The sequence below is a fragment of the Bombina bombina genome, chromosome 12 (genome assembly GCF_027579735.1).
Source record: "Bombina bombina isolate aBomBom1 chromosome 12, aBomBom1.pri, whole genome shotgun sequence".
NCBI lineage: Eukaryota > Metazoa > Chordata > Amphibia > Anura > Bombinatoridae > Bombina > Bombina bombina.
Window position 1 is genome coordinate 74829962 of NC_069510.1, and position 20489 is coordinate 74850450.

General features: G+C 38.9%; 1 protein-coding gene across 2 annotated transcripts in view; it reads left to right on the plus strand.

Annotated features, from left to right (window-relative positions):
* LOC128642851 (multidrug and toxin extrusion protein 1) overlaps window positions 1–20489 on the plus strand; it is a 466573-nt gene that overhangs the window by 287933 nt on the left and 158151 nt on the right. For both annotated transcript variants that reach the window (XM_053695697.1, XM_053695698.1), the window contains 2 exons: window positions 8877–8990; window positions 15674–15741. In XM_053695697.1, coding sequence (XP_053551672.1) covers window positions 8877–8990; window positions 15674–15741 — 182 coding nt within the window. The remainder of the gene's footprint in view (window positions 1–8876; window positions 8991–15673; window positions 15742–20489) is intronic.

A 20489-nucleotide genomic window follows, 5' to 3' on the forward strand; every position in this document is an offset into this window, starting at 1 on the left:
AAGTGAGACATGTGGAACCTTCCCCTTGGGGGTAGGTCCTTGAATTCCAGAAGATAACCCTGAGAGACTATTTCTAGTGCCCAGGGATCCTGAACATCTCTTGCCCAAGCCTGAGCAAAGAGAGAGAGTCTGCCCCCTACTAGATCCGGTCCCGGATCGGTGGCTACCCCTTCATGCTGTTTTGGTAGCAGCAGCAGGCTTCTTGGCCTGTTTACCCTTGTTCCAGCCTTGCATTGGTTTCCAAGCTGGTTTAGTCTGGGAAGCGTTACCCTCTTGTCTAGAGGCTGCCGAGTTGGAAGCCGGTCCTTTCCTGAAATTGCGAAAGGAACGAAAATTGGACTTATTCTTAGCCTTGAAAGGCTTATATTGCGGGAGGGCATGGCCCTTTCCTCCAGTGATGTCTGAAATAATCTCTTTCAATTCTGGCCCGAAAAGGGTCTTACCTTTGAAAGGGATATTAAGCAATTCCGCCGACCAAGACTTTAGCCAGAGCGCTCTGCGCGCCACAATTGCAAACCCTGAATTTTTCGCCGCTAACCTCGCTAACTGCAAAGCGGCGTCTAAAATAAAGGAATTAGCTAACTTAAGTGTGTGAATTCTGGCCATGACTTCCTCATACGGAGTCTCCCTACTGAGCGACTTTTCCAGTTCCTCGAACCAGAACCACGCCGCTGTAGTGACAGGAATAATGCACGAAATACGTTGAAGGAGGTAACCTTGCTGTACAAAAATCTTTTTAAGCAAACCCTCCAATTTTTTATCCATAGGATCTTTGAAAGCACAATTATCCTCAATAGGAATGGTCGTACGTTTGGCTAGTGTAGAAACCGCCCCCTCGACCTTAGGGACTGTTTGCCATAAGTCCTTCCTGGGGTCGACCATAGGGAACAATTTCTTAAATATAGGAGGAGGGACAAAAGGTATGCCTGGCTTCTCCCACTCCTTATTCACTATGTCCGCCACCCGTTTAGGTATCGGAAAAGCATCAGGGTGCACCGGGACCTCAAGGAACTTGTCCATCTTGCACAATTTTTCTGGGATGACCAGATTGTCACAATCATCCAGAGTAGATAGCACCTCCTTAAGTAATGTGCGGAGATGCTCTAATTTAAATTTAAATGTCACAACATCAGGTTCTGCCTGCTGAGAAATTCTTCCTGTATCAGAAATTTCCCCATCTGACAAACCCTCCCTCACTGCCACTTCAGATTGGTGTGAGGGTATGACAGAAAAATTATCATCAGCGCCCTCCTGCTCTACAGTGTTTAAAACAGAGCAATCGCGCTTTCTCTGAAATGTTAACATTTTGGATAAAATATTTGCTATGGAGTTATCCATTACTGCTGTCAATTGTTGCATAGTAACAAGCATTGGTGCGCTAGAAGTACTAGGGGTCGCCTGCGCGAGCATAACTGGTATAGACACAGAAGGAGATGATGTAGAACTATGTCTACTTCCTTCATCTGAGGAATCATCCTGGGCAACTTTACTATTTGTGACAGTACTGTCCTTACTTTGTTTGGACGCTATGGCACAATTATCACACATATTTGAAGGGGGAACCACATTGGCTTCCATACATACAGAACATGATCTATCTGAAGGCACAGACATGTTAAACAGGCTTAAACTGGTTAATAAAGCACAAAAACCGTTTTAAAACAAAACCGTTACTGTCTCTTTAAATGTTAAACAGGGCACACTTTATTACTGAATATGTGAAAAACTATGAAGGAATTATCCAATCTTTACCAAATTTTCACCACAGTGTCTTAATGCATTCAAAGTATTGCACCCCAATTTTCAAGCTGTTTTAACCCCCACAGTCCCAGCCACAGCCTTTGCTGCGACTTCACCAATCCCAGGGGGGTATACGATACCAAATGAAGCCTTCTAGGAACGTTTTCAGTGGAATCCAGACCCTCACACATGCAGCTGCATGTACTGTTCTCAAAAGTAACTGTGCAGTAATGGCGCGAAAATGAGGCTCTGCCTACTACAGAGAAAGGCCCTTCCTGACTGGGAAGGTGTCTTAACAAGTGCCTGGCGCTAAAAACATTCCCCAATGTTATAAAAGTGTGAAATTCAACTTCAAACTGCATATAATACTTAAATAAAGCAATCGATTTAGCCCCTAAAAGTGTCTACCAGTTTATAGCCCATAATAAGCCCTTTATTCTGTTTGAGACTAAGAAAATGGCTTACCGATCCCCATGAGGGAAAAATGACAGCCTTCCAGCATTACACAGTCTTGTTAGAAAAATGGCTAGTCATACCTTAAGCAGAAAATTCTGCAAACTGTTCCCCCCAACTGAAGTTCTCTCAGCTCAACAGTCCTGTGTGGGAACAGCAATCGATTTTAGTTACTGTTGCTAAAATCATACTCCTCTTTTAAACAGAACTCTTCATCTCTTTCTGTTTCAGAGTAAATAGTACATACCAGCACTATTTTAAAATAACAAACTCTTGATAGAAGAATAAAAAACTACAACTAAACACCACATACACTTCACCATCTCCGTGGAGATGCTACTTGTTCAGAGCGGCAAAGAGAATGACTGGGGGGGGCGGAGCCTGGGAGGGACTATATGGACAGCTTTTGCTGTGCTCTTTGCCATTTCCTGTTGGGGAAGAGAATATTCCCACAAGTTATGGATGACGCCGTGGACCGGACACACCAATGTTGGAGAAAAGATGATTTACAGTGTGATAACTTTTTAAAGCCAACCATTGTAAATTTAAATCTGCAAGATATTATAAACTGCATTGTTAATCTTCACACTAGGGCAAAATATCACAAAGTTTAAAAACACATTTGTCACATTAAATGAAGATTAAACATTTAAATAGTATGAAAGTTTAAAGAATGATGTGTCTAAATGTTAAAGGGACATGAAGCCATAATTTTTTCATTTGTGATTCAGACAGAGAATGCCATTTTAAACAACTTTCTAATTTGCTTCTACAATAAATTTTTCTTTGCTCTTTTGGTAAATCTTTTGTTGAAAAGCGGGGAGTTAAGCTCAAAAGTGTGCACGTGTCTAGAGCAATATATTTTTAGGGCTTTACAGGCACGTATGAAAATCAAGGCCAGATTAGCTCCCCTTAATGTAATCACAGCGCCTCCCTCCACCTGTCGTGCCTATTAATGTGCACCTAGGTAATCCCACTACTGTCCAGGGGGTAGTAATCCCCACTTTGGGAACCTCTGCTCTAATGCATTAAGAGTATTTTATTATTGCTTTATTAAGTCCCTTTCAATGTGACAAAGCAAAGGTATTCCTGGTTTCAGCACCTCAATTGAAATTGGAAATGTATTATTTTTACTCCCTTCTCAAAGATAATGATTGCAAGGATGGATGGCAAAAGAGAATGCAGAGGTGGGTTTTTTTATGTCCTCTTTTTGAAGAAACATAATAAAAACGATAACTACACTGTCCCTTTAAGTTGTTATTTGTATGGCCTGAGGTAGGGGTAGGTCTAAACCTCAAAGGGATATGAAACAATGCTCCTTTAGTAGAAAAAAATATATTACATTAAAATAAACATAAAAAGAATCTGATTGTGTACGAAGCTACTGCCTGCAGCTAGATAAGCAAGCAGATATTATAGAACTTGTATTCTATTGTCACATTATTTTTGTAGCAAAAATCCTCTGCTGAGCATGGGCATTAAACTAAATATGGATATTATAGGTATCTTCTGGCAACACTTCAAAAAACTGCTGCTTTGCCTTCCTGTAGAGACCACAGCCCGGTTTGTGGGGCTGTGACAGAAAGATCCTTCACAAATTAATGCACATTGCAATGATTTCTATCAACTATAACCCGCTGTTTAGTGCTTTTTTGTTACAACAATGAAACAGACAAGGATAGGGGGTGAGCAATACAGGCCAAAAAGCTATTAATGGGGGTAGGTGGTGCTGCTGTGGTTTTCCTTCATATGCCCCTGGACCAGCAATGTTCTGCACTGCTGTCAATCGCAGCATATGTGAAAGGGAAAAACACTTCTAAACCACAGATGAGCAGGATAAAAAAAAAGTATTATGTGCAAATAAGAGTTTACTGTATATATAAAACATTTTTTTTATTATTATTACTAAATACACATGCACGCAAATAACCTTGCATACACACGTGCACCACACACATAACACACGTGAGTGCACAACACAGATACACACTTGCATGTAAACACGCATGCACACATACAGATAAACACCCATAAACGAGCATGCACACAAACACATTCACACATTTTCACCCACACACATTCATACATATACACACACATACCTGCACACAAACACATCCAATCTCACATACATATGTACATACACGCACACGCACATACAAAAAACAGCCAAAATAAATGCATAATTTTACACTTGCATGAGGAACGACATCACAGCTCTGATTTTTACTGCACTTTGTGACTAACATTGTGCAAAAAGACAAGATATGCTATTGTAAACAGTACAAAATAGTTCTTTTAAGAGGTCAAGGCTGATGAAATATAAAAGATCTCCTAAAGCTGGGAAAGTATTATGTCATGGATTGGAAAAGCGCAAACAAATTGCCCCTACATTAGGTTATCACACCACTAAATCATATGAGAAGCTCGAGATAAATTTTGGAGTTTTCCAATGAAATGTTATAGTTTACAATTTGAGAACTTCACAAAAAGCCTTTGGATGAACTTTACATGGAAATTATGATTATGATGAAGACTAATAGAAGAAAATTTGAATTTTTAGGGGGGGGGGACAAATAAAAATATTATATATAAATAATATAAATATAATTGTTTCAATCGTAAACTGTACAACATGACATCTTTTTTGTAATTTCCTTGAAATCATATTAAAATATATTTACACATACAAGACATGTTATCAGACAAAAACTTTGTTGCAGATTAATCATTTGTCACAGAATTGGATATTCGGTAAGGGTATACATTTGTTAACAATAATATATTTGTCTGCTATTTATGTTGGGGAACATCTTTAGGGCATCATCAGAGTAGTCTTTAACATAATTAAACCTAATTAAAGTAAAAGGGACATGAAGCTATTTTTTTTTTTTAAAGGGACTATCAGCTTGTAAGAAGTACAGTAGCCAATCTATTTTGTATGTTAAGTTTCTCCAATCAGGATCAACTAGTGAATAAGTTTTCCTACTTGCACATGCCTATTTGTGCATGTGCAATTTGAAATAGCCAAGTGAAAAATATTATGTGCACTGCTAAACTGTCATACATATAAACAGCTTACTGGGAAAGAATAAAGTTGTGGGCGGAGCTTGGTGACCATTTCCATCTGCCAACAAATGATAATTATTTAAAAGTTTCATGTACTTCTTACAAGCTTATAGATGTGGAACCTGTTGCAAGAAGCGTGTCTGGTATGTAACAATAAGTAATAAAGAATAAGTATTGGGTCTAGTCTTTTCCTTTAAGGATTCCAACTGAGCATACAATTTTATACAATATTCTAATTTACTTATATTATCAAATTTGCTTCACTCTCTTGGTATCCTTTGCTGAAGGAGTAGCAATGCACTAGGGAGTCAATGACAAGCATATATGTGCAGCCATCAATCAGCAGCTAGCTCCCAGTAGTGTATTACTGCACCTGAGCCTACCTAGGTATGCCGTTTAGCAAAGTGAACAAAGCAAATTAGATAGAAGCATATTGGAAAGCTGTTTCAAAATGCATGCTTTATTTGAATTTTAAAAGTTTAATTTTATCGGGGGTGGAGTTAGCCACTACAGAGATGAGACGTGTTTCCTTGCAGCTCCTGCTATTACATGCAATATTTGTTACGTTTTGACTAATCCACCCGAAAAAGCTCTTATAATTCTCTTGAGCTTTCAACTATAGAGTTTCAGGTTCTCAAAACTTATAATTTTAGTGACTTTAGCAGAGCAGGAGCTGCGGTGCCATACTCCTACATGAAGAGGCCCTGATCGTGCGATACTCCTGTTCTCCATACGCATCATTCTAGCGTGACTTCAAGAAAACTAATCTTGGGCGAATAATATAGCCTTATATTGGAGCTCCGGACCAGCTTTTTTCTATAGACAACTTTACACATCAGGGCCACGGAACCCCCACCCTCTAACAGGACACGTAGGAAGATATCCCGACAACCCAGATTTACTTACAACAATCTCTAGGAGTGGCCTATTGGGTCTTATGATACCCACAGCAATATGGGGTCGCTAGATGGTGAGGCATGTGTCATCCTGTCAAACATGGACATCTACTTTGCGGATCTCAGACAGAGTCTATCAGCAATCCTGGAGCTGGCAACGCAATTACCACGGGTTTCTCGTTCCTCCCCTAATTACGAGGCACGGCAAGAGAGGCCCCATCCTGTGAGCTGGCAGACCAGAGGAGCTTGGAGCGCATCTGACTATCAAGGCCTCCCATCAGGCATAGATGATACCTTTTTCCCTATGTATCTGAGCCCTAACGCATATGATGTCCTTACTGATCACTACTGGAACCCTCTGACGGAAATGTCTCTGCCTTCACCTTCCCGTGAAGCCCGGCACGGCCACGTGGTCCCTGAGTTGCTATCCTCCTATAAAGGGCTAGAGAAGGCAGCAACACGCTTCCTTTCGAAATCAGTGGATATGCTTTGTTCAGCTGTTTGCCGTTCTGGTACCATGGCTCTCCCCTTCATGTTCATACTTTAGGTAACATGGGCATACATGGGACTAGTGGAGACAACTGCTTTCTATGCATGGATCCCTCACAGGTTAGGTGTGGGCTAAGTACTGTCTTACAATGTCAGCGTCCCATATAATATGCCCCCATACTCCAGTTATACTAGTTGTTTTCTCCTGCTGTTTGAGTGCCTATTTAAAATTGTTACCTGATGTTTTGTTTATTTTCACTAATGCACAGAAACCTAATAGCCACAGTATTCCCATTTCGACATACCTATGCCTCTAGACTAAAGCTTAACGCTGTAACTGAAACGATGGAAATATCTAGAGGGTAGAGTGTCAACACTAAAGTGGTAATGGACCTTGCTAGACATACCTATGTTTCTTTTTTCTTTATTATTTAGTGTTTTACTTCTTTTGCTGTTTGTTTTTCTCTTTCTGTTCTCTTGTGCTCTCACCTACCATAAAACAATTCCACAAAACTACTCATACACTTGTTGCGCCCTAAAATTACCAAGGGCCTCTTCACCCCTCCAGTCTTCTTGTCACACTAATATCTTGATCCCATATGGGGGATTATTACCATTTATTGCTAGATCTGACCCGAGACATTATCCAACTTTTTATGGCGTTAGTTTTACAGCTAGTTTATCGAACAGGTTGCCCACTGCCTACATAATACAGGTAAATAATATATAACCTTATTTAGCGATCCAAGACTCCTCCCAGATAGAAGATCCATTTTATCCCTACCTAACTATAAGCCCATCCAGTTATACCCTCAGATGCCCTCACACCCACCAAAGGCCTACCCCTTATCACAGACAAGTTTCATCCTTGTCCCTAATCTATATATTTACCCAAATGCCTTCAATATTAGGCTACCGGCGGCCGAGACAACTCAGTAAACAGTAAGCGCAGGACAGGAAACGCTGTCCCATAGGACTGAAAAAGATACTAGAGGGCGCTCCTGGGGAGAAGTCTAATTGTATGTAGGTCCGGATATAAATTCATAATATTGTTAATAGTGTCCTCAAGTTTATAACCATGCTATTTTGTGTTCACTATTACTCTTACTAACAACTAATAAACGCATCATCTCTCCCGTTACTCCCTTTCCCCTTCACTCCCAACTCAGAGCGGCTCTGGCCCGCTGATTTCCCCCCCAAAAAAATAATACTTATTAATATATGCAGGTGTGTACTTTGTGCATATAACTTTAATTCCTGAGTTGTTATATGTTATTGTCTGTTTTACATCCCTAGGGATGCTTCTTCTCACATAGATCGCAAACTCATATTATAGGTTATTCAATTATACACACCTGCACTGCTTTTTAGTAATAAATATAAAACGAGGTTTCATCTTTACATATCCAAATACATACCCAGATAATAATCCAGCTATGGCATTGTTTCCTACTATGTATAATGTATGCAGTTTACATTTCTTCCATGGTCGCACATAGGGCGTCTAACGGTAGTTTTCTTTGTTTTCGTTTCTTTTTCTTTTGGATAATAGTACCTTGGAAATAACTTATATAATCACAATGTTTGGATCTGTACTTTGCTCAGATATATGCCTCAGGTTATCTGCGTATAACCTTCTGTCATGATCCTATGTAACTGGATTCACAATGCCTCCTTTCTTTCTGTATTATATTTGCATAATACCTCAATAAAAATTTGAAGTAAAAAAAAAAAAAAAGTTTAATTTTATAATTTAAAATAGTACTTGCTAGTGCTACTGCTACAAGCCAACCGCAGCACAAAGACAGCTGGGCAAGGACAAAAGGGAAGATTGCAAATGTATTGGTTGTTATAGGAATTAATGAGCTGACAGCTAAATTGTTATTGAATAGTGAAAAATTTGAAGCTTTTTCCGGATGCCGAAGAGCTGTTCCCATCTTTAGAGTTATGGTTTTAACCACAGAAACTACATTTTTTTTCTCACTTGCATTTGATTAGTTTCTTTTTGTTAATGGTTTATTTATTGTTATCAGACATATGTAATAAATATGGAAAAATGAATTATCTTTAACATTTATCCGAAAAAGATAAATGAACGTCCCTTTACTGAAAAACAAATGCGCATGTCTAATATATTCTATCATTTAAATTGTTCATGGTGCAATATAATTAATCTTATATTAAAAACAGCCTCACTGTTACTGACGCACGTCTGTTTCTTGCATACAGGTTGGTCCCGAGGGTGCTTTGAGGACTGGGGACCGTTTATACGTTTGGCTATTCCCAGCATGCTCATGTTGTGTATCGAGTGGTGGGCATTTGAAATCGGAATCTTCCTGGCAGGTTAATAAAATGACAAATTATTATGCCTCCCAACATTCCCCAGAGGCTTCCAGGGATTGGGAGGTGAGGGGGACTTGTGATTGGTGGCCTGTGGGTGTTTTTTTGGCAGAGCTATGATAGGAGAGACAGATAGGAGTGTGTTTTTTTTAGTTAAATAGTTTTTATTGAATATGTTTTACAGCAACAACAAAGAAAGGAAAAGGAGAAAAAGAATTGCAAATATTCATCAAAAACAGAAACAAATATTTTTTTTGTCTCTTGACCAATATATAAATACATATATAGCAAGGAGATATACCATATAAGAAGAAAACATTCTTAAGAGATGGGAGTGTGTTATGAACGGGTCAGTGTGTTGTGGGTGGTGTTGCACAGACTGTGGGTGGAGTCTGGGTAGAATCAGGGCAGCCATTGGATTGATTCTGGAAACAGGGACATTTGTACTGGCAGGAAGCAGCAGGAAAGGCAATCGGGCAGAGCTACCAACCTGTGACCGTCCTGCAATATGCTGGATGGTTGGCAGCTCGGTAACCCTGTTTTTTTATGTAGTTGTTAAATCAAGTCATAGAATACAAACACCACCATATTATTGTAAGGATGCTTTGAAGACTCTGAATTCACCCATGCCACATCCAGTTCCACCAATACCACAAATTCACACCCCCCAGTTTGTGACTCTGTTAAAGAAATATAAAACACCTTGGGGGGTAGTTATCAAGCTGTCAACCTCAAATACGCTGGAATTCCGCAGCGTATTTGTGGCGAGGCTGATACGCCTTAGTTATCAAAGGCTCGAGACCGGCAAAAGTAGAATTTTGTGACGTAAGCATCGATCCGCCGGACTCCGTCCGACACAGATCGATTCTTACGTCACTCCAGATGTTCCGCACACAAGTGCGGCACATTCTCACTACTTTTGCTAGTTATCAAAAAACTAGCAGGTACGCTCGGCACTTTTACGGCCCAGCGTACCTGGTTTTCAATCCGCCACCCCTGGAGGCGGCGGATCCCATAGGAATCAATGGGAGTCTGACCATAGCGAAAGTACAAGTTCGCTGCTGACAGACATCCCATTGATTCCTATGGGAGCTGTCTACACCTAACACCCTAACATGTACCCCGAGTCTAAACACCGCTAATCTGACCCCCCCTACACCGCCGCAACTAAATACATTTATTACCCCCTAAACCGCCGCTCCCGGAGCCCACCGCAAGCTACTCTATACATATTAACCCCTAAACCGCTGCTCCCGGAGTCCACCGCAACCTATATTAAATGTATTAACCCCTATCCTGCCCCCCCTACACCGTCGCCACCTATAATAAATTTATTAACCCCTAATCTGCCCCCCCTACACCGTCGCCACCTATAATACATTTATTAACCCCTATCCTGCCCCCCACTACGCCGCCGCCACTGTAATAAAATTATTAACCCCTAAACCTAAGTCTAACCCTAACGCCCCCCTAACTTAAATATTAATTAAATAAATCTAAATAAATTAACTCTTATTAACTAAATGAATCCTATTTAAAACTAAATACTTACCTTTAAAATAAACCCTAATATAGCTACAATATAAATAATAATTATATTCTAGCTATTTTAGGATTTATATTTATTTTACAGGTAACTTTCAATTTATTTTAACCATGTACAATAACTATTAAATAGTTATTAACTATTTAATAGCTTACCTAGCTAAAATAAAGAGAAATGTACCTGTGAAATAAATCCTAACCTAAGTTACAATTACACCTAACACTACACTATACTTTAATAAATTATTCCTATTTAAAAATAAATACTTACCTGTAAAATAAACCCTAAGATAGCTACAATATAATTAATAATTATATTATAGCTATCTTAGGATTTATATTTATTTTACAGGTAACTTTGTATTTATTTTAGCTAGTTAGAATAGTTATTAAATAGTTATTAACTATTTAATAACTACCTAGCTAAAAGAAATACAAAATTACCTGTAAAATAAATCCTAACCTAAGTTACAATTAAACCTAATACTACACTATCATTAAATTAACTAAATAAACTACCTACAAATAACTACAATTAAATACAATTACATAAACTAACTAAAGTACAAAAAATAAAAAAAGCTAAGTTACAAAAAATAATAAAATAAGTTACAAACATGTTAAAAATATTACAACAATTTTAAGCTACTTACACCTAATCTAAGCCCCCTAATAAAATAACAAACCCCCCCAAAATAAAAAAAATCCCTACCCTATTCTAAATTAAATAAATTTCAAAGCTCTTTTACCTTACCAGCCCTTAAAAGGGCCATTTGTGGGGGCATGCCCCAAAAAGTTCAGCTCTTTTGCCTGTAAAAGAAAAATACAACCCCCCCCCAACATTAAAACCCACCACCCACATACCCCTAATCTAACCCAAACCCCCCTTACAAAAACCTAACACTAATCCCCTGAAGATCATCCTACCTTGAGTCGTCTTCACTCAGCCGAGCCACCGATGGAACTGAAGAGGACATCCGGAGCGGAAGAAGTTAATCCTCCAAGCGGCGCTGAAGAAATCTTCCATCCGATGAAGTCATCATCCAGGCGGCGCTGAAGAAGTCTTCGATCCGGCCGATGTCATCTTCAAAGAGGTGCTGAAGAGGTCTTCTATCCGGGCGAAGTCATCTTCCAAGCCGGGTCTTGAATCTTCCTTCCGCCGATGCGGAACCACCTTCTTCACCGACGGACTACGACGAATGACGGCTCCTTTAAGGGACGTCATCCAAGATGGCGTCCCCTCAATTCCGATTGGCTGATAGGATTCTATCAGCCAATCGGAATTAAGGTAGGAAAAATCTGATTGGCTGATGGAATCAGCCAATCAGATTGAGCTCGCATTCTATTGGCTGTTCCGATCAGCCAATAGAATGCGAGCTCAATCTGATTGGCTGATTGGATCAGCCAATCGGATTGAACTTGAATCTGATTGGCTGATTCAATCAGCCAATCAGATTTTCCTACCTTAATTCCGATTGGCTGATAGAATCCTATCAGCCAATCGGAATTGAGGTGACGCCATCTTGGATGACGTCCCTTAAAGGAGCCGTCATTCGTCATAGTCCATCGGTGAAGAAGGTGGTTCCACGTCGGCGGAAGGAAGATTCAAGACCCGTCTTGGAAGATGACTTCGCCCGGATAGAAGACCTCTTCAGCGCCTCTTTGAAGATGACATCGGCCGGATCGAAGACTTTTCTTCAGCGCCGCCTGGATGATGGCTTCATCGGATGGAAGATTTCTTCAGCGCCGCTTGGAGGATTAACTTCTTCCGCTCCGGATGTCCTCTTCAGTTCCATCGGTGGCTCGGCTGAGTGAAGACGACTCAAGGTTGGATGATCTTCAGGGGATTAGTGTTAGGTTTTTGTAAGGGGGGTTTGGGTTAGATTAGGGGTATGTGGGTGGTGGGTTTTAATGTTGGGGGGGGTTGTATTTTTCTTTTACAGGCAAAAGAGCTGTTTTCTTTGGGGCATGCCCCCACAAATGGCCCTTTTAAGGGCTGGTAAGGTAAAAGAGCTTTGAAATTTATTTAATTTAGAATAGGGTAGGGCATTTTTTTATTTTGGGGGGGTTTATTATTTTATTAGGGGGCTTAGATTAGGTGTAAGTAGCTTAAAATTGTTGTAATATTTTTAACATGTTTGTAACTTATTTTTTTATTTTTTGTAACTTAGCTTTTTTTATTTTTGTACTTTAGTTAGTTTATGTAATTGTATTTAATTGTAGTTATTTGTAGGTAGTTTATTTAATTAATTTAATGATAGTGTAGTATTAGGTTTAATTGTAACTTAAGTTAGGATTTATTTTACAGGTAATTTTGTATTTCTTTTAGCTAGGTAGTTATTAAATAGTTAATAACTATTTAATAACTATTCTAACTAGCTAAAATAAATACAAAGTTACCTGTAAAATAAATATAAATCCTAAGATAGCTATAATATAATTATTAATTATATTGTAGCTATCTTAGGGTTTATTTTACAGGTAAGTATTTATTTTTAAATAGGAATAATTTATTAAAGTATAGTGTAGTGTAGGTGTAATTGTAACTTAAGTTAGGATTTATTTCACAGGTACATTTCTCTTTATTTTAGCTAGGTAAGCTATTAAATAGTTAATAACTATTTAATAGCTATTGTACATGGTTAAAATAAATTGAAAGTTACCTGTAAAATAAATATAAATCCTAAGATAGCTAGAATATAATTATTATTTATATTGTAGCTATATTAGGGTTTATTTTAAAGGTAAGTATTTAGTTTTAAATAGGATTCATTTAGTTAATAAGAGTTAATTTATTTAGATTTATTTAATTAATATTTAAGTTAGGGGGGGCGTTAGGGTTAGGGTTAGACTTAGGTTTAGGGGTTAATAATTTTATTACAGTGGCTGCGGCGTAGTGGGGGGCAGGATAGGAGTTAATAAATTTATTATAGGTGGCGACGGTGTAGGGGGGGCAGGATAGGGGTTAATAGGTTTAATATAGGTTGCGGCGGGTTCATGGAGCGGCGGTTTAGGGGTTAAACTATTTATTTAGTTGCGGAGAGGTGCGGGATCAGCAGGATAGGGGTTAATAATTTTATAATAGAGGGCGACGGTGTAGGGGGGGGCAGGATAGGGGTTACTAGGTATACTGTAGGTGGCAGCGGTGTCCGGGAGCGGCGGTTTAGGGGTTAATACATTTATAAGAGTTGCGGCAGGGTCTAGGAGCAGCGGTTTAGGGGTTAATACATTTATAAGAGTTGCGGCGGGGTCTAGGAGCGGCGGTTTAGGGGGTAGTAACTTTATTTAGTTGCGGGGGGCTCCGGGGGCGCCGGTATAGGGGGTAGAACAGTGCAGTTTAGTGTGAGTGCTTAGTGACAGGCTAGCAATAAAGCTGGGAAAAAGCCGAAGGGCAGCGAGATCGGATGAGTGATAACTGTCACAGTCCGCTGCTCATCGCCCCGCGGCTTTTTGACAGCTTTATTTGATAACTTAGGCGTATTTTTTCAGGTCCGCGGCGGCGAAGGTAGGCGAGCTTAGGCGGGCGTATTGGGCCGGCGAAGTCAGAAAAGTAGACGGCTTGATAACTACCCCCCCTTGTAATTAAAACATTTTTCTGTAGTCTTGCAATAAATTAACATGCCAGCCAAATGTGAAAACTTTCATAATACATTATCGCAATGTTTACTTGCTTTCCTCTGGCTAAACTTCCCCCAATACTCGCTGCATTTGGAGAGGTCAATCAGGATTTATTGCTTGAGTAGTCAAGGCTTGTCACTGCTATTTTGTTAGAAAAACCTACTTTGTTTAGCAGCTCCTTATCCACCTCCCACCCCAATACCAGTTTGGGACAGATGTGTTTCATGTACCTTGACTTCCCTGACTCCTCCCCTGCTGGTCCCAGATACTAGCTGGGACATGTTGGGATCAATTTAAATTAGACAAGGTATATTAATTCCAAACTAAAATCCCCATCCAATATGTTCGGATAGAAGCGATGTCCCCGTTGAGAACCGAACTTAGCTTAAAACTTTAGAGAGTTCGATATATCCTCCTGTTACAGTCTAACAAATTCATCATAGACTCAGCTCCATGTAATCCTCTACTGGAAAAGGTAGAAACAATCCAAAGCTCTGAAAAGGTGAACAGACAGGAGCGCCACAGAAAAGGAACTAAGTGCAGTAAACTCAGTGGGTTTAAACAACATTTAAAAAACATAAAAAACACTCACAAAGACACCTCTATTGAAGCAGAGGTGAACTTATAAAACCTGAAAGCACATCACACAGGTACCGATCAGGGAAGTGTCTCTGCTGTTCCCAGTTGGAATACTGATCCACTCGAGTCCCTAACTGATCCGTATCAGAAATGTGAACAAGGACCCCGTAGTGTCATATGCTGTTTACAAAAAGCTGAATAGTTCAATGTCAATGTCCCAGTATCCCAAGACAAACTTGGTAAAAATTATATGTACAATTCGAATAAGTGAATAAATAGATAAACGCTGGCTGTCTCCCAAGAGATTCCCAAGCTACAGGCCCATAGATTGCCTTTAGCATCTAGCACAGGGCTTGACAAGCACAGGAGCCAGGTAGTCACTGGCTCCTAGAATGTCATCCCTGGCTCCTAACTTTTTGGGTTATTCTCCATATTTCTATATACAAATACCACTGCCTAGCTCCTAAAGGTATGACCGGCCCCTAAATATTCTTACTGGCTCCTAAATTTTAAACAACTTTGTCAACCCCTGATCTAGAGTGTGAGTCTCTTGAGAGATAGCCAAGTGAGGACTCGAATGGATGAGTATTCCAACTGGGAACAGCAGAGACACTTCCCTGACCGGTATCTGTGTGATGTGCTTTAATGTTTTTTAAGTTCACCTCTGCTTCAATAGAGGTTTCATTTTTAAATTTGTTTTTTTATATTTTGGTAAATGTTGTTTTAACCCACTGAGTGTACTGCGCTTAGATTCTTTTCTGTGTCTGTTCACCTTTTCAGAGCTTTGGTTGGTATATTAATTGTATCAAACACTACCCACTAATTTATAATATCCAGGGTATTTGTTCTTTAATGGTTGTGGATGTGTTTTATATTCTTATAACCTAAACCTAATCCAAGTATGTTTTATTGTAAAATAATCAGAATCTCTGAATTTCGCCCAGGAGCGCTTGGCGTGGTGGAACTTGGTGCTCAAGCAATTATATATCAGACAGCCAATATTGTGTTCATGGTAAGTAGATTACTTGACATTTTCTAGAATTTTGGGTGGGATGTATCAATAGTGACACATTTTCTTGTGGTTAGAACTTAATAAGGATTCTAATCTACTATGATAACCTTTTAAAAAGGACATGAAACACAAAATTATACTTTCATGAATCAGATAGAGCATACAATTTAAAATTACTTGTGGATTAATCATTTGTAACAAAAAAAAGAGCCAATCAGTATGCTAGTCCCAGGAATTACAAGGGAGTGTGCAGCTGACATGTGCAGCACAGTCATGTTATTTCCCTCCACAATTTAAGGAATTGTACTATTAAATCTCGCGATATTCCAGTAAAATCTCTTGAGATCACAGAAATGCAAAGTGTGACATCAGCACTGATGTAGTTGATTGGCTGTTTTTTTTTTTTCTTCAACATGTAGTTGACAGTAGCTTCTACTATCAAATTTGCTTCATTCTCTTGGTATCCTTTGGAGAAGGAGAAACAATGCACTACCGGGAGCTAGCTGAGCAGATATGGTGAGGAAGTGACAAGAGGCATATATATGCACTCTCCAATCAGTAAAAAAATTAAAAGTAAATCGGAAAGTTGCTTAAAATTACATGCTCTCTCTGAATCATGAACATTTAATTTTTACTTAAAGGGACATGAAACCCAAAAATGTTCTTTCATGATTCATATAGCGAATACAATTTTAAACAACTTTCCAGTTTACTTCTATTATATAGTTTGCTTCCATCTCTTATTATCCTTTGTTGAAAGGTTTATCTAGGCAGGCTCAGGGAGCAGCAGATAACCTAGGTTCTAGCTGTTGATTGGTGGCTGCATATATTTATCGATTGTGATTGGCTCACCCATGTGTTCAGTTAGAAAAAATTAGTGCATTGCTGCTCCTTCAACAAATGATACCAAGAGAATTAAACAGATTAGATAATAGAAGTAAATTAGAAAGTTGTTTAAAAATGCATCTTCTATCTGAATCATGAAAGAAAAATTTTGGGTTTCATATCCCTTTAAGTGTCCTTTTAAAATGGTGTCATAGTCACAGAAAATGCCATCATACATATTGCAAAACAGTCATTCAATATTCTATTACATTTTTGTGTATGTGATGCAAAAAAAGATTAAATATAAATTGTTTCACATACATTGAAACTAACATGGAATGCATACAGCATACTACAGTGTTTATCCTCATTGGGACAACCCCTGCAGCTGTATTAGTGAACATGGACAAGCCTCCAGAAGTCTGACACGCAAAGATTAAGATTTTTTTTTTTGTTACTGAAAAAAAAGTACATTTGGAAATGCTTAATTTGTGATGTAAAATTAAATTGTGAACAGTGTCTCTTTAAAAGGACATGGAAGTCAGACTTAAACTTTCACGAGTCAGATAGAGCATACAATTTCTAAACACAATTTTACTTTATTTCTGTTATAAATGTACCTCTTTCTCTTGGTTGAAACTTGGTCATGTTCCATGAGAGCATACTAACATAGGCTTAAAGGACCACTTACTGCAGTAGAAGTTCATAATAAAAAGACAATGCAATAGCACTTACTCTGAATTTCAAATAAATGTATTTATTCCTCCTATTTTCCAGCCCCCTGTATCATGTGATAGACATCAGCCAATCACAGACTACTATACGTATACCCAGTGAGCTTGTGCATATGCTAACTAGGCTCTTGTTCCCCAAAATGTGGGAATATAAAAAGACTGTGTAAAATTTGATAATGGAAGTAAATTGGAAAGTGTCTTAAAACTGCTGCTCTATCTAAATCATAAAAATTTATTTCAACTTGATTGTCCCTTTAAGAATATGATGTGTCTTGTGCACTATGTGCCTACAGCTGTGCATGTGCTTTAGCTCCAGTAGGCAGAGCTGTATGGCATTAGGGATCACCACATCTATTTCTTCACTTACTACTCAGGGGAATACCGGCACGTTTGAGCGGGTCCGGTTTTTCCCCTGAGCGCATCTGGGCAGCTGTCTAGTCACAGCACGGCCAGATCGCGCCTTTACACTCAATGTAGCTCGCTCCTGCTCTGTCTGATAGCGGGAGCGAGCTACATTGAGTGTTATGGTGCGATCGGGCCGGGTTGTGACTAGACAGCTGCCCAGATGCGCTCAGAGGGAAAACCAGACCGGCTCAGTAGAGCAAGAGCGGCGGTCTGAAAAACCCTCTTTTTTAATCAGATTTCACCGTCAATATTATTTTGCTTAAAGTTTGGCTAAGATAATGTTATATAATTCTGCACAATGTGCAGATTTATATAACATTATTTCTTTCATGTAATTAGCAAGAGTCCATGAGCTAGTGACGTATGGGATACACACTCCCACCAGGAGGGGCAAAGTTTCCCAAACCCCAAAATGCCCACAAATACACCCCTCACCACACCCACAATTCAGTTTTACAAACTTTGCCTCCCATAGAGGTGGTGAAGTAAGTTTGTGCTAGATTTCTACGTTGATATGCGCTTTGCAGCAGGCTGAAGCCCGGTTTTCCTCTCAGAGTGCAGTGAATGTCAGAGGGATGTGAAGAGAGTATTGCTTATTTGAATACCATGATCTTCCTCTAGGGGATCTATTTCATAGGTTCCCTGTTATCGGTCGTAGAGATTTCTTCTCCTACCTCCCTTTTCAGATCGACGATATACTCTTATATACCATTACCTCTACTGATTCTCGTTTCAGTACTGGTTTGGCTATCTGCTATATGTAGATGAGTGTCTTAGGGTAAGTAAGTCTTATTTCTATTCATGACACTCCAAGCTATGGTTGGGCACTTTATATGTAAAGTTCTAAATATATGTTTTAAACTTATATTTGCCATGATTCAGGATAATCATTATTCCTTCTTTCAGACTGTCAGTTTAATTTTTTGGGAAAATGCATATGAATAAATATTTTTTCTTACCATAAAATTTCAAATTGACTTTTTTCCTTGCGGACTAGGCTCGCGGGGGCAGAAAATGCTTTAATTTATAGCGTCATTTTTGGCGCAACCTTTTTTGGCGCAAAATTTCATCATTTCCGGCGCCATAGTTGACGGCGGAAGTTTTCACGTGATTGCGTCATTTTTTGACGCATGTGTGTTACAGACGTTTTTTTGCGCCAAAAAATATGGGCGTCATACTTGGCGTCAAAAAAAGTGGGCGTCATACTTGGCGCCAGTTTTTTTCACATTATTTCAGTCTCATTTTTTTGTTGCTTCTGGTTGCTAGAGGCTTGTTTGTTTTGCATCTTTTCCCATTCCTGAAACTGTCATTTAAGGAATTTGATAATTTTGCTTTATATGTTGTTTTTTCTATTACATATTGCAAGATGTCACAACCTGACCCTGGATCAGAATCTACTTCTGGAAAGACGCTGCCTGATGTTGGTTCTACCAAAGCTAAGTGCATTTGTTGTAAACTTTTGGTAACTGTTCCTCCGGCTGTAGTTTGTGTTAGTTGTCATGATAAACTTTCTAACGCAGATAATGTCTCCATTAGTAATAATCCATTACCTGTTGTTTTACCTTCAACATCTAATGTTCAGGATGTTCCTGTTAATGTAAGAGAATTTGTTTCTAATTCTATTAGGAAGGCTCTGTCTGTTATTCCTCCTTCCAGTAAACGTAAAAGGTCTTTTAAAACTTCTCATATTTCAGATGAATTTTTAAATGACCGCCATCATTCTGACTTATCTATTTCTGATGAGGATCTCTCTGGTTCAGAAGATTCTGCCTCAGATATTGACACTGATAAATCTTCATATTTATTTAAGATGGAATTTATTCGTTCTTTACTTAAAGAAGTGTTGATTGCATTAGATATGGAGGAGTCTAGTCCTATTGATATTAAAACTAATAAGCGTTTAAATTCAGTTTTTATTCCAGAAGTTTTTCCAGTTCCTGATGCTATTTCAGAAGTAATTTCTAGGGAATGGAATAGTCTGGGTACTTCATTTACTCCTTCACCAAGGTTTAAGACATTGTATCCTTTGCCATCTGACAGGTTAGAGTTTTGGGAAAAAATCCCAAAAGTTGATGGGGCTATCTCTACTCTTGCTAAACGTACTACTATTCCTACGGCAGATAGTACTTCGTTTAAGGATCCTTTAGATAGGAAGCTTGAATCCTTTCTAAGGAAGGCTTATTTATGTTCAGGTAATCTTCTTAGGCCTGCTATTTCTTTGGCTGATGTTGCTGCAGCTTCCACTTTTTGGTTGGAGGCTTTAGCGCAACAAGTGTCAGACCATAATGCTTATAGCATTGTTAAACTTCTTCAACATGCTAATAACTTTGTTTGTGATGCCATTTTTTATGTCATTAGAATTGATGTCAGGTATATGTCTTTAGCTATTTTAGCTAGAAGAGCTTTATGGCTTAAATCTTGGAATGCAGATATGACTTCTAAGTCAACATTGCTTTCTCTTTCTTTCCAAGGTAATAAATTATTTGGTTCACAGTTGGATTCAATAATTTCAACTGTTACTGGGGGGAAGGGAGCCTTTTTGCCTCAGGACAAAAAATCTAAAGGTAAATATAGGGCTGCTAATCGTTTTTGTTCCTTTCGTCAGAATAAGGAACAAAAGCCTGATCCTTCCTCTAAAGGAACAGTTTCCGTTTGGAAACCTTCTCCAGTCTGGAATAAATCTAAGCCTTTTCGAAAGTCAAAACCAGCTCCTAAATCCGCATGAAGGTGCGGCCCTCATTCCAGCACAGCTGGTAGGGGGCAGGTTACGATTTTTCAAAGATG